The sequence below is a fragment of the Quercus lobata genome, chromosome 4 (genome assembly GCF_001633185.2).
Source record: "Quercus lobata isolate SW786 chromosome 4, ValleyOak3.0 Primary Assembly, whole genome shotgun sequence".
Classification (NCBI taxonomy): Eukaryota; Viridiplantae; Streptophyta; class Magnoliopsida; order Fagales; family Fagaceae; genus Quercus; species Quercus lobata.
In genome coordinates, this window is record NC_044907.1 from 42,139,688 (window position 1) to 42,153,055 (window position 13,368).

Sequence of the window (13,368 nt, forward strand, 5' to 3'; positions counted from 1 at the left end):
AGCAGTAAAAAAAAGAAAAAAAAAAAAAAGGAAAAAAGCACAGATTTTGACAGATGGACTTACCATTACCGTTGATCTGTGACAACCCTAAAACCATAAAACATTTTTAGAATCTGAAAATTGGAAGTTCAAACCACAAAACTCAAGTTCTTCACTTCTTCTCTGTTGCTGAAACCCACTTCGCTGCCGCTGCTGTCTGTTCTTCGCCGGAGTTAGCTCGTGCCGATCAACGAGCTCTGACGTCGACGGCGTTCCATCCGTCCCTTCCGATCTCCATCTCTCTCGGTGCGGACAACAGGTCCGATTCACCTCTTCTCTGTTCTCTCTGCTTTTTTTTTTTCATTCTTTCTTTCAAGTGTTAATTTTAGTGTGGGTGGGTGTAATGTTTACTGTTAAAGCACTTTTATATATATAACGTGTTTTGTCTGATTTTTTTTTTTTTTTTACTGCTGCTGTGGTGCCGTGACCTCTGTCTTTTTTTTTCTTTTTTTCTTTTTTTTTTTAGTTATAACTTATCATTTATAAATTTGTTTTTGTGCCTTGCTATAGTTTTATTTATTTATTGAAGTTAAATATTGTAGGTGAATTATTAAAATGAATCCTGAAAAAGAAAGTGAGAATGAGAAATCATCTTCTGAGAATGCTGCTCCTCTATGGAAATATGTTACTAGATTAGAAAAAGCAAGTGTTGGTGGTGGGAATGTTTCTTTTAGATGTAATTATTGTGAAAAAATTTTTAAGGGGTCTTATTCAAGGGTGAAGGCACACTTGTTAAAATTGCCTAAGTTTGGAATACAAGCATGTGCCAAGGTTGGAGATGAGTATCAAAATGAAATGCAGAAATTAGAAGATGCATTTGAGGAATCTTCGCGTAGATTGAAGAAGCCTAAGTTAGTGTCTTTACCAACTGATTCTCCTACTAGTCCTAATTGGGATAGTAGGGAGAGTAGTACAGCTACAAGTCATCCATTTTTCCCAAAAAAAAAAGGGGTTGGGATTGGGAATTCTCCTTTGGAGAGGGCTTTTAACAATCAATGTCGAGAGCAATTAGATTGTCTTATTGCTAGGACATTTTACTCTGCTGGCTTACCCTTTCACTTTGCTAAGAACCCGTATTGGATTGAGATGATCAAGTTTGCAGCTAATAATAATTTAGCGGGCTATGTTCCTCCGGGTTACAATAAATTAAGAACAACTTTGTTGCAAAAAGAGAAGGCACATATTGAGAAGTTGTTGAGGGCAATTAAAGACACTTGGAAAGAAAAGGGTTTAAGCATTGTAAGTGATGGGTGGACAGATGTACAAAAAAGGCCACTTATCAATTTTATGGCTACATCACAGAAAGGGCCAATTTTTATCAAATCCATTGATGGTACCAAAGAGTACAAAGACAAGCACTTCATTGCTGACTTGTTTTTAAAGGTTGTTGGTGAGGTTGGGCCTCAACATGTTGTCCAAATTATTATTGATAATGCGTCTGTTATGAAGGCTGCAGGATCTATTGTTGAAGCTGAATATCCTCATATATTTTGGTCACCTTGTGTTGTGCATACTCTCAATTTGGCTTTGAAGAATATTTGTGCACCTAAATACTCTTTGCAGAATGAGAATGCATATAATGAATGTAACTGGATTGCACAAGTTTCAGATGAGGCAACTTTCATTCGTATTTTCATCACAAATCATTCTATGAGATTAGCAATTTTTAATTCATATTCTCCTTTGAAGTTACTTGCTGTTGCTAAAACACGATTTGCTTCAATAATTATCATGCTTAAAAGATTGTTTCAAGTAAAACAAAATCTTCGAAATATGGTTGTTAGTGAGGAATGGATGTCATATAGAGAAGATGATGTAGGAAAAGCTCAAACTGTGAGGGATTATATTTTGAATGATTTGTGGTGGGACAAGGTTGAATACATTCTAAGATTCACAGAACCTATTTATGAGATGCTTCGAGTGGCTGACACGGATGCACCTATTCTCCATAAGGTGTATGAAATGTGGGATTCCATGATAGAAAATGTGAAGAAAGAAATATACCAACATGAAGGCAAGGAAGACTATGAGGAGTCTCCATTCTATGATGTGGTACACAATATACTTATTGAACGGTGGACTAAAAATTGCACACCACTTCATTGCCTAGCCCACTCCTTGAATCCAAAGTAATTTTTCTATCTCTTTAATCTTTTCGTTTATATTCTTTAGGTATTTTCAAATAAATAAACTAAACTCATTAGTTGTACTTGTTTATTTGTTTTTAACTAGGTATTATACTATTAAATGGATTGAGGAAGTTAGAGGCCGTGTTGCACCACATAAGGATGCTGAAATTTCAGTGGAGAGAAACAAGTGTCTCAAAAGGATCTTTCCTGATCCTGATGATAGGCAAAAAGTTAATGTGGAGTTTGGTTTGTTTAACTCATTACAGGTTTATGATGAGGATAACATGGAGAATAGGTGGAACTACAATCCAATGCTTTGGTGGTCAACTTATGGGTCTACTTTACCAATACTTCAAACTTTAGCTCTAAAACTTCTTCAACAGCCTTGCTCATCATCATGTGCTGAGAGGAATTGGAGTACCTATGGCTTCATCCATTCTATGAGGAGGAATAGAATTACTCCTAAACGTGCTGAAGATTTAGTGTTTGTTCATTCTAATCTTCGACTTCTTTCAAGGAGGAGGCCCGAGTACAATAGTGGAGAATCTAAGAAGTGGGACATTGGTGGAGATAATTGGGATGAGCCATTTGGAGGACCTGGGTTGCTTGAGGTTGCTTATCTCACACTAGATGAGCCAGAGATGGAGACAAGTATTGTTGAGAATAATGATTATGTTGATGATGATGATGTTGTTGTTCTTTGATAATCTTGTAGTTTAAAACTTGTTATCTTTTTATGTTTTTAGTTTGATGTTGAACTTGTTATCCTTTTATGTTTTTAGTTTGATGTTGAACTTATTATCCTTTTATGTTTTTAGTTTGATGTTGAACTTGTTATCCTTTTATGGTTTGTACTTTAAACATTTTATGTGTATTATTGTACTACTTTGGGTGTTAGTTTACTTATTTGTAGTTCTACATAATTTGAATTCTAGATATAAATGTATTTTATGTCTAAAAATATTAAAAAATGTGTCTAAATATAAAATTTAATTAATTATTTAACAGCCGTGTCGCCGCCGTGTCGTGTCCTTATTTTTCAAAAATTGCCGTATCCCCGTGTCCGTGTCCGTGTCCGTGCAACTTAGATGCCATGTTCTAGGATTGTGCCTTGTATTGCGCCATTTATTGAAAATGTTTTACCTATAAAAATACAAAGCATTGTACAATGTATACTTCTTTTTAGGGGGTATGTCTTAATTTTCATTTGTTGCCTAATGTGTCTCCTCTCTCATCGTCTCTTGCTCAGCTTCCTCCCAATGCAGTTGCATCAATTATTGATGGCTTGAAGAGATTGTACATTGAAAAGCCAAAGCCACTAGAAGTTGCATATCTTTCGTTTGCAAAATGGAGATATTTTGAGCTTTCTAGCTTTGTTGTCAAGTTTCAACTCTAGTTTTTAAGACCTCTGTAACAGGGGATTGATTTTTATTTGTATTTTTGCAGACGAATGGTGATTTTGTTGCTAAACCCATGGTCTTTTGAGTCAATATTCAACTGGAAAAACAAATTTTATAAACATTTGCTAAAATGCAACTATCCAGGTTAGTTAAGTTTTATTTCTGTTTGTCCCTTCTGATTTTTTAGTATGACTGGATCTCAAAGATGAATGTCCCTTATAATCTGTTTGAACAGGTGCTCACATTGGACCAGAGCCTACAAAAGACAGATTTTGTTGTTGTTATGGTATCACTAGTCACCCTTACTTTCCTATGTTATTTATGAAGGGTAATTAAGTTTAAATGCACTATAGAAACAACAGTGTCGCATCAACACTTGGTACTAGGCACCAGCAGCTTATTATAAAAGGCAGTTTATTAGTAAAGTTTTGTATCATCTTTGTAATTGAAGGTTAGGGTCACGTGCTTATTAATTGATTGTGTCATGTGCTTAATTGTTGATTAGTTGGGAGCCATGTGCTTAACAGTTAGTTAGTTAGATCATTAGATCAGTGTAGCCAGCTGCCCTCTTAGTCAGTCACTCTCCATTTTTCCTTTGCTTAATCAGTTCTTATCAATCCTTTATTTACATATTTTTCTTGTTGTACAATTCTGGTCTGTCCTACATCAAATCTCTAGCCAACCCTAGGTGCTGAGTCCAAGTTCATCCATCTCTATTTTTCCTGCTCTTTAATTTCCTGTTACAAAGTTTTGGTTTGTCCTGCATCATTGTGATAAAAAAGTTCTCCATTATCCCAGGAAGTTTCTTTTGTGCTTTGTTGTGGAGTTTGGTAATTCAATTTGAGTTGACATGGGGTTTTTGCTTTATCATGAGGTGGGCTTTCAGGTGTGTGTAAGAGATATTGTCCATAATCTTCCTTCTCTTTTACTGTTGAAATTGTTAGATATTGATTTTGTTGCTTCATGCAGGTACTTGAAATAGTGTTAACTGTGTTGGTGACTATAGTTGAGGACATTGAATGCTCCGATATAGCTGATGTTATTGCTGAACTGGATCTTTTGAGTGCTTCAAATGCCTTTTAAAGAAGGTAAGGTAGTTCTTTAATTCCTTTGGTTTCTTTCTAACAACTCCAATATGTAAATGTCCTTAACACCTTCAGCACTATCAAGATTGCAATTCAACGGTTCACCGAGTAATATTGCTACAGTTATCATTTCTTACTGACTTGATTTTAAAACTAATATACTTGATTTTTATCATTGCTTGAAGTTATGAGTCAAAAATAATGCTAGTTTATGTTTTGGTATCTGAAAGATGTTTCTGTATGGCTTTACATGAAATTTGGTAGATTGCGACCTGTTATGTTTGTCTTTATTGTTTGTTTTTGTTTCTTGGTGAAATTTTATGGCTTTTCATACCTTTGAAGGAGAATTTACATATGATGTAAATAATTCTGTCATATGTCTTTTGGGTTTTAGTTGGACAATAATGAGCTTATCTACTGATGTTGCAAAATTGTTTCTATAAAAACTTTTGTCAACCAAGTATTGAAATTCTTTTCCTTTCTGTTTTTTGGGTGAGATTGAGAAAATGTTGCAGGTTTTTACTGCTTGGTGTCTTGGAAGAGTAAAAAGTAATATCCAGTCCTTTAACCTTGATGACAATCCTATGTTGTGACTTCTTGATCAAGGTAGGGAGATTGTTATATTAGAGGTAATGTTGCACGTGTTCCAACACTTGGCCTAATGAGTTTGACTGATTCCTGCTAGGTATTGAAATTCGAAGTTATTATGGTTGATTTGTGTGTAGGTGAAAGTCTTATTCGTAGGTATTGGAAGTCTTTTTGGATAAACTTATTCATTGCTTTGTTGACATTTTTATTCAGTTTTATTTGATCTTAGGCATCATTTTTCTGTGGACTAATTGGTTTTTACGATGTCAACTAAAAAAAAAAAAAATCAACTAACCTAGCATGAATGAAGGTGCACAATCTGGATACAATTGATAATCATAAAAGCTTCACTAATTTAGACTGCCCTGAATACATTTTGTTTGGAAATATATGGAGAATTTTTGGCTACATAGAACACTTCTTTGCCTTTTTAGTTTAGAAATATATGGAGTTAAAAGGGATAAGGATGGTAGGGAAAAACACAAGTCTCTTTTTTTTTTTAGAAAACCGTTTATGTTTTTTAAAGGTGTAAATGATTTTGATTTATAAAAAAAAAAAAAAAAAAAAGTGTAAATGTTTTCTGCCTATATACTGTAATTTTTTGTTGACTAAAATTTTCTGACACACCAAATACCTGCAAACGCAATAACAGTTTATGCCAAAAACAAAAGGAACCCTAGAGTTTTGTTGTTTTTTGGATTGGTAAGTTATACATGCACTCGACGGTTCTTGAATCATGACCTCACACTCCTTTCCATTATTGTTGGAAGCAGAAGTGCCTTTTAAGCTAGAGTTCATTGGCTAGGACCTTATAGATTTTGTGATGTTTTGTTTGCTTAGAACGGAGCAAGTGACCCTGCCAAAGCATAAAGTTGCGGACTGCATTTTTTTTGTTGTTGCCTGGTATAGAGATTTATAAAAATTCATCTTTTTCTAAACCAAAATATTTGGTGTGTTGGTCAAAATTACCTATTTTGAAAAGGAAGAAAGGATACAAGCTCTGGGAATATAATTTTTTTTTCCTCTTTTTGGAAATTGTAGAACTTTTGAATGCTCCTAGAACCTGCATTTTTAGTGTCATTATTAAATTTGAGAAATTTATTTATTTGACTTTCTTGTCTCTGACTTTTTCATTATTTTATTTCAAGGCAACAACCAGCCTTGCTTTTGTTATGGGAATGGAACTAAGGTTAGTAAGCTTCACCATATTTTTCTAAGCATCAGAATATTAGGGAAGTGTGTTTATTATTTATTTATTTGTTTATGAAGTTGAATACAGCTAAGTCTTTACTTTTCTTGCTAGTGGTGTAAGGCCCTTTGGAGTTTCTCTCCTGGTTGTTGGGTTTGATAACTATGGACCACGATTATACCAGGTATTTGTTTTTCTGATATGCTTTAAATTATAGTTACTAACTAGCTCGAATTTAGGACTGGATTATCTAATGGTTTGCACCTCTGAACATTTTGGCATATGGAAAACTTCTTTTAACTAAATTTATGAAATTCTTTTTGACATTGCCTTGTCTCAAATGCAATAAGATTTACTCTTTAAAATATTAATTGATCCTGTTAGTGACTTAATTTTGGCTAGTTGTAAATGTGAATTTTCCACTGTTGTTGTAGCATAAAAAGAGAGTATAATTATGTGATGAAAGTTTCTTTTATTACTTTGGCTTAATTAGCACTGACAAGAAATTCAGGTAAATTTCATATTCCTTCCTCACTAAGCATGTGGATGGTCTTACACTTGATGTGAATTGGTCTTGGTTTGGGTTGATATTCCAAGTACCTTGCATAAATTTCACATTTATAAACTGTTTTATATAATCCTTCTTTCTGTGTTTGATTTTTTGTCTTTGGCATGCGTCTTTCCCTCCCTATCACTTTCTTCTCAAATCCCCAAACTGAACCATTGTTAACCACACCCCTCTGTTGTGGTGTTGGTTTTAATTACAGTTGATTGATTATATCTGTATAATTTGTACATGTAGGGTATCTTTGAGTTTTATGAGTCTTTCACTGAGTATCTGACGATTTTGCAATTTATAATTTTTTAGTTATGTTAGAATATAAATTTTTTTTTTTTTTTTTGGTTAAATTTTTGTAGCACAAATAAGGCAAAATCATTTGCCAACCTTCCAATTTGTTGGTGTTGATGATGAGAAAAGCTAGAAGTGCTAGTAAGATTGTTTGCTGGAATCTGCTTATTTTTACCGGTATTTCATTGGTTCACTCTCTTTTTTTTGGGGTCTAAAAGATTAATTTAGAGATTTTCATTTTGAATGACTTATTAACCAATGGCTTAAGTAGTTTTTTTAATGGGATAATAATCTACATGAATGATTTCTTTCTTTTCACAATTTTTTTTGGTGTGGAGAATTTGTTTAACTCGAATAACACAGCAAAGGTTGAGGTCTACTGATGTAGACATACACAAATCTTGAGATAGTCTTTATTTGAGTTGTGCCTTTCTTATCTTCTACTTATCAAAAGCTTCTAAATTGATATTGAATTTGTTCAAACAATTTCAGCAAAACCTTTTGTGCATTCGGTTTCTAATGCCCATTGATCATAATCATGAGTCTTTCGGTTTCCTAGCGGTTTTGGCTCTTTGTCTACCTCCAATCACTTATATAGTCATTTGCTTATTCTTCTTTCTTCTCATCGTTGTCCAATTGTCCTGCAATAAATGATTTTTTTTTAATGCATAGTTCATAATTTTTTTGTTGGGAGTAGGGGAAGCTCTTTTATTGTGCTAAAATGTTATTTCTAATAGATACTTCATAACACTTCCATTGTGTGTGTACTTAAAAACTGTTTATCCAACTACGCTACGAGAATTAGCTTATTTTAATGGTATTCTCTTGGTTCCTTTTTAAAATACCATAGATACCATTGATAATATTCTATCAATTTTGTAATACATTGACATTCAAGTTGGATGTTGATAATGTTGTCATGGCCTAATGAGATTCCTAAAATTGTTTACTAGTAACTAATTATGATGTCATATATTTGTGGGATTCAAATTTTCTTTATGCTTTTAATCCCCTGAAATTTTTTTAAAAGCATGAATCCATAAGCTGTTGGACTTATCTTTGTAATTGCATCTGGCACTCTTGGAGTCCATGGGGGCTAATGGATCTACCGGATCTGAAGCTATTGCTGCTGCAGAAAAGAATGCGGCTTTATTGACTGCAAGAGCTGGTTCCTTGGATCTGTCTACAATTCCCTCAATATTTCGTGTTTCAGCTACCCTTCAATATCCTGCTGGTGAGTCATGGCTTCTTTGTTTATACACGACATAAGTATAAAATACTAGGAAGCACCTTTATGGAACGGGTATAGGTATGGGTACGGTACAAGACGGCGGCATAGAAATTTTTTAAAAATGCAACTATCCAGGTTAGTTAAGTTTTTATTTCTGTTAGTCCCTTCTGATTTGATGTCAAAGATAAAAGTCCCTTATAATCTGTTTGATCAGGTGCTCACATTGTACCAGAGCCTACAACACACAGATTTGTTGTTGTTATGGTATAACAAATCACCCTCACTTTCCTGTGTTATTTTTGAAGGCTAATTAAGTTTAAATGCACTACGTAAAATTTTGAAACTACTTTGGTTTAGACAGAAACTACCATGTGCGTATTGTCTCCATCCCAAGTAGCAAACAGGGCTTTCCAAACAGGTATTCATTTGGGAAAGATATTCAAACCAACCCCTTCAACCCCCCACCCCCTCCCCCTCAGCGGTGTGCATGGTGGTTTCCCCTGAGAAAATTGAACCTCGTGAGTTTTCTTCTCCCCATATGGTATTGCTTTATGTGTCAACTCGTTAATTGTGTTACACTTAACCCCTGCTCCCCCCTCCAAGGGATTTTGGATATAACACAACACTGACTTGTGGTATTTTTGTGAAAATAATATGGAATCTTATAGTTATTTTCCCTCAAAATCTATCTTCTTATTCTAGTCTTTACATAATGAAAGTTTTTGGTGACTTTTCTTTTGTGCAGAGTTTTAGGTCATGGAATCTTGCACAAATAATTTCCTCTGAAACAATTTGGTGAGCCTGAATCATTTACTACTTGTGTTTTATTGTCGGACCATGCAGGGGAATGCTTTCAGGTTTTATGACTCTGCTACCCCAATTTCCCCGTGTTAAAAAAATTTAATGCTGATATATCTACTAGGGCAACAAAGTTGGATAGGGACCTAAGGCCATATGCTCTCTTATCTCTGGATATCAATATTCTTTTACTAAAATTTAAAGGTTTCTTTATTGAATTAAGATGCAAGTTAAAAGAATTTGCTAGGGTGACATAGGGTTGAGATCAAAATTCTCTTTGGTTTTCTCAATAATCTCATATCGGTACTTTTCTCCTTATTGTGTTTTAAAAATTTTATATTGAATATAGATAACCTTGTTGCCGCTGTGTTAGATTTTATTTATGATTGAACTTAATTCTCTCTTAACTATTTGATTGACCCTTTTAGGTTATTGATTCTCTCTCCCTCTCTCTCTCTCTCTCTCACACTCACACACACACACACACACATATATATATATTTGTGTGTGTATCTTCGACATAATCATTTTTAGTCTATATTTTATTATTGGAGCTTAGGATTTGTGTTTTCTCTAGGCTGCATTCTTAGAGTTTGCTTAATCCTTGGGGTGATGCATTTGCAGTGCTTTAACTAAGGTTGATTTGATTTTGTTGCTTGTCCATGATATATCCTTTTGAGTAGTCTTAAAATTATTGCAATTTAAAGTTGTCCTAAACTATGTAGTGGGGATTCTGTGTTTGTCAATTAGCTTATGCAAAAAGTCAATACCAACATCACTAAGGGTTTGCGCTTTTATGTAGTGCTTGTTCATTTATCCTATCATCTAGTTTTTGTTGATGTTTTCTTGCTTTTAGTTGAACTGGGTTATCCTGTTATGGTGGAAACTCCATGTCCAGTTTGGATTGCCACTTATTTTCTGTTTATAGGAAGCAAGATTTTTTGGTGTGCCAAAGAGTGTCATTTGGCAATATGCTCTCTTTTCCTATCATATTTGTTTATCTCTCCTATGTGCATAAGAATTTTGAGGATCATTTTTTGCTTGTTTTAATTCTTTCTAATATTTGGGTCCTTCACTGCTCTTCCTAGGTTTCTATTTTGGGGTGGATTCTAATATCAAATTCACATGCTAAGCTAACAATGGCTCTTATTAGCTCCCAAATAAGCATCTAGACATTATTACTACTTCAACCTCGATCTATGGAGTGGTTTATTTTGGACTTATTACTATATATCATCTGTTTATTATTCAGTTTCTGTTGCCTAATTTTAAAGTCTATGCAAAGTTTTCTGCAATGGTATGGGACTAGATTTTCGAGTTTTGGTTCGAAAAAGTAGGAAGCAGACAAAACAATATCATAGATTGTATAGAGTATGTGGTCTCCATTCCAATATTTTGCTAAGTTATGGTATGACATATGTTTATCATCTTGATGCAAGCTATTAAAAACGATTTGATCATTAATCTGTTCCCTGTTAATCTACTACCTTAGGTGTACAGCGAACTAGCATTTTGCACACAAATCACAAAATCAAGCAGACAAAATACAAAAGTTCAAGAATTTATCTTCTTTAATTACCTTGGTCATATTTTAAATGTGGGAACCAAATCGGTGCCAAGTTCTGGGAAGTGGTTTGTGCCAAGCACGGCATAGATTCCACCAGTTGCTATTGCAGTGACTCAGAACTTCAACTCGGGAGGGTTAACATGTACTACAATGAAGCGAGTTCTGGTAAATTTGTGCCTCATGCTGTTCTGATGGACTTGGAGCCTGGGACCATGGACAGCTTCAGGTCTGGTCCTTATGGCCAAATCTTTAGGCCAGACAACTTCGTTTTAATTCTTTCTAATTTTATGTTTGTAATGTTTGATTAGAAATGTGAAGTGGGTCGGTAATGTTTGGGGGTTATTATTTTTCCACAATTTTTTAGCTTTTTGAAAAATGTTTTTGTAATAATATGTGTGTTTGTTTTTTTTGGGGGTTTAGGGTTTCAGGTGTGTCACTCATTGGGTGGTGGAACTGGGTCTGGAATGGGGATGCTTTTGATTTCGAATATTAGGGAGTACACGTTTTAGCCTTATTGAATTATAGTTATGATGATAGACTACCTTTCTTTGGTTTGTTGATAGTATTAAATAAACGCAGCCTAAAAGATCTAATTTTTGGGAAATTTACTAACATAGCCTGCAAGTTTTTTCTAACTGTTTGTTTGCACTGCTACTTTAAATGTTCATTTTAATTTCCATGCAGGTAGATGCTGCTTTGGTGCTCCTTGGAAACATAATTTTATATGTGAGTGCCAGAACATGTATCCTCTTAGACTGTGTTCTCACACTTTATTTGCATGGTCTGGCTTTCCAGTAAAAAAAAAAAAAATTTAGAATGATGTTGAAACGCTTTTGCTTTGTCATTACTAATTTTGGAATGGCAACATAAAATCCCTTTTCCTTGATCTCGTCTTTAATTAGCCTCCTTCCCATAAAAATTTATCATTTATGTTTCCTCTACTTAATATTGATACTATCCTTGTTAAGCTCTGATTTTCTAATCATTCTTAGACTTTTATGATTCTCTTATTTTGAAGTTTCTTTTGTAGTTTTTAATTCATATTAGTTTTGTTGTACTTGCTTTTTGTAGAGAACTAACCCCCCCCCCCCCCCCCCCCACGCGGCTGCTGTAATTGATGTATTTAGCTGAAGTTGAGTAGCTTGTTGCTTGCTCTTCTTGCCTGCCATATATGTGTTTGAAGAGATATTATTAATCAAATTTGTGTTGCATTCCTTCACATTTTAGCAGGGGTGATCAATTTAATGTAGATTAATTGATAGGATTAAATTTCCAACCTGTCTAAATTGGAGCAGCAAACTGGTGAGCCAATTGACTGGTGTCCCTTTTTTTAGTGCGCTGGTGGCCATAGACTGGAAAATAGCATCCCTTGTCAGACATAACTTTTCAAACACTCTAATTAAAAATGGTTTTACCTACTAATTAATGTTTCACGTGGCCGACTTAAGCAGTCCTAAAATCATCAAGCCTTTGGCTGAATCCAGTTAGGATGTTAGCTACAACAATGGGAGGGGTACACAACCCCAAGAGACTATCTGAAATTATCTTAGAATCACATTCAAAAAACACATCTTGTTTACATCTCCCAAGCAAAGAGAACTCCTTACTCCATGGCCTTTGCTTCGATCTCGAAAGGTCCCAGTGGTTGGAAACTCAGTTTACTCATTGCTGCTGTAACTCTCCCCTCATTACTCAGTTTACTCTTGCGCCACTCACAAGAACTAGTGAATGCCATCAGTGTAAGTGCATTTTACTTTGATTACATGTCAGTGGAAACAAATTCCTTTTGATTCTCCATGCTTGCTTCTTTATGGTCTTTTAAATAGTACTAAGGAGAAAACATTCGCATTATTCAGGTCATTTATATGTTTTGTCAATTTTAGTTGACTGTTTAATTTACGTGATATGTGCAGTAAACACTTTTGTTAGGTACAAACGTGGATGTAAGCACTCTTAAATTGCTGATTTTCCATTAAATGGCAGAAACCATAGTATGTTTTATTCTTGTGCTAGATAGAATTTGTTAGCATGATGTGCTCATTTTAACGGTGGAGGGTTGAAATTTCCATCCAGTATGCATTTACAGCTTATACAATGGCACTGCCATAACAACAGTTAACTAATCAACCGTTTAATTTTGGTGGTTACACTGTTAGTTGTAGCCATTTGTTCTTTCTCAAACACTTATCTCCTGGGGGAATTTTGTGTCAGGAGTTGCGTGACAATTCTGTGTCATTCTTGGGGAGGGCAGATGGCAGAACTAGTTTAGTTAATTTGCAGACCTATACTTTAGGTTTAATGTAGGCCATACGGAGAGAGCGGAACAATAGAGCATTTGAAGGGTTAGAATGGTCCATGATGGGTCCACGACAGGTTTTAAGTTGCTTTTATTGTATTCCTTATGTGAATGGATGACTACTTTATCATTCCATTCATGTTCTAACATGTTCAAGTTTCTTGATGATTGTAATTTACCTTGATTTGACCGCCTG

General features: G+C 34.6%; 1 protein-coding gene across 1 annotated transcript; it reads left to right on the forward strand.

Moving 5' to 3' along the window:
* The first annotated feature begins 594 nt into the window (after positions 1-594).
* Positions 595-2,872, forward strand: LOC115985214. Its single transcript, XM_031108181.1, has 2 exons — positions 595-2,168; positions 2,272-2,872. Exons 1-2 carry the CDS (start codon positions 595-597, stop codon positions 2,870-2,872), a joined length of 2,175 nt encoding a protein of 724 aa, XP_030964041.1.
* The last annotated feature ends 10,496 nt before the right edge of the window (positions 2,873-13,368 follow it).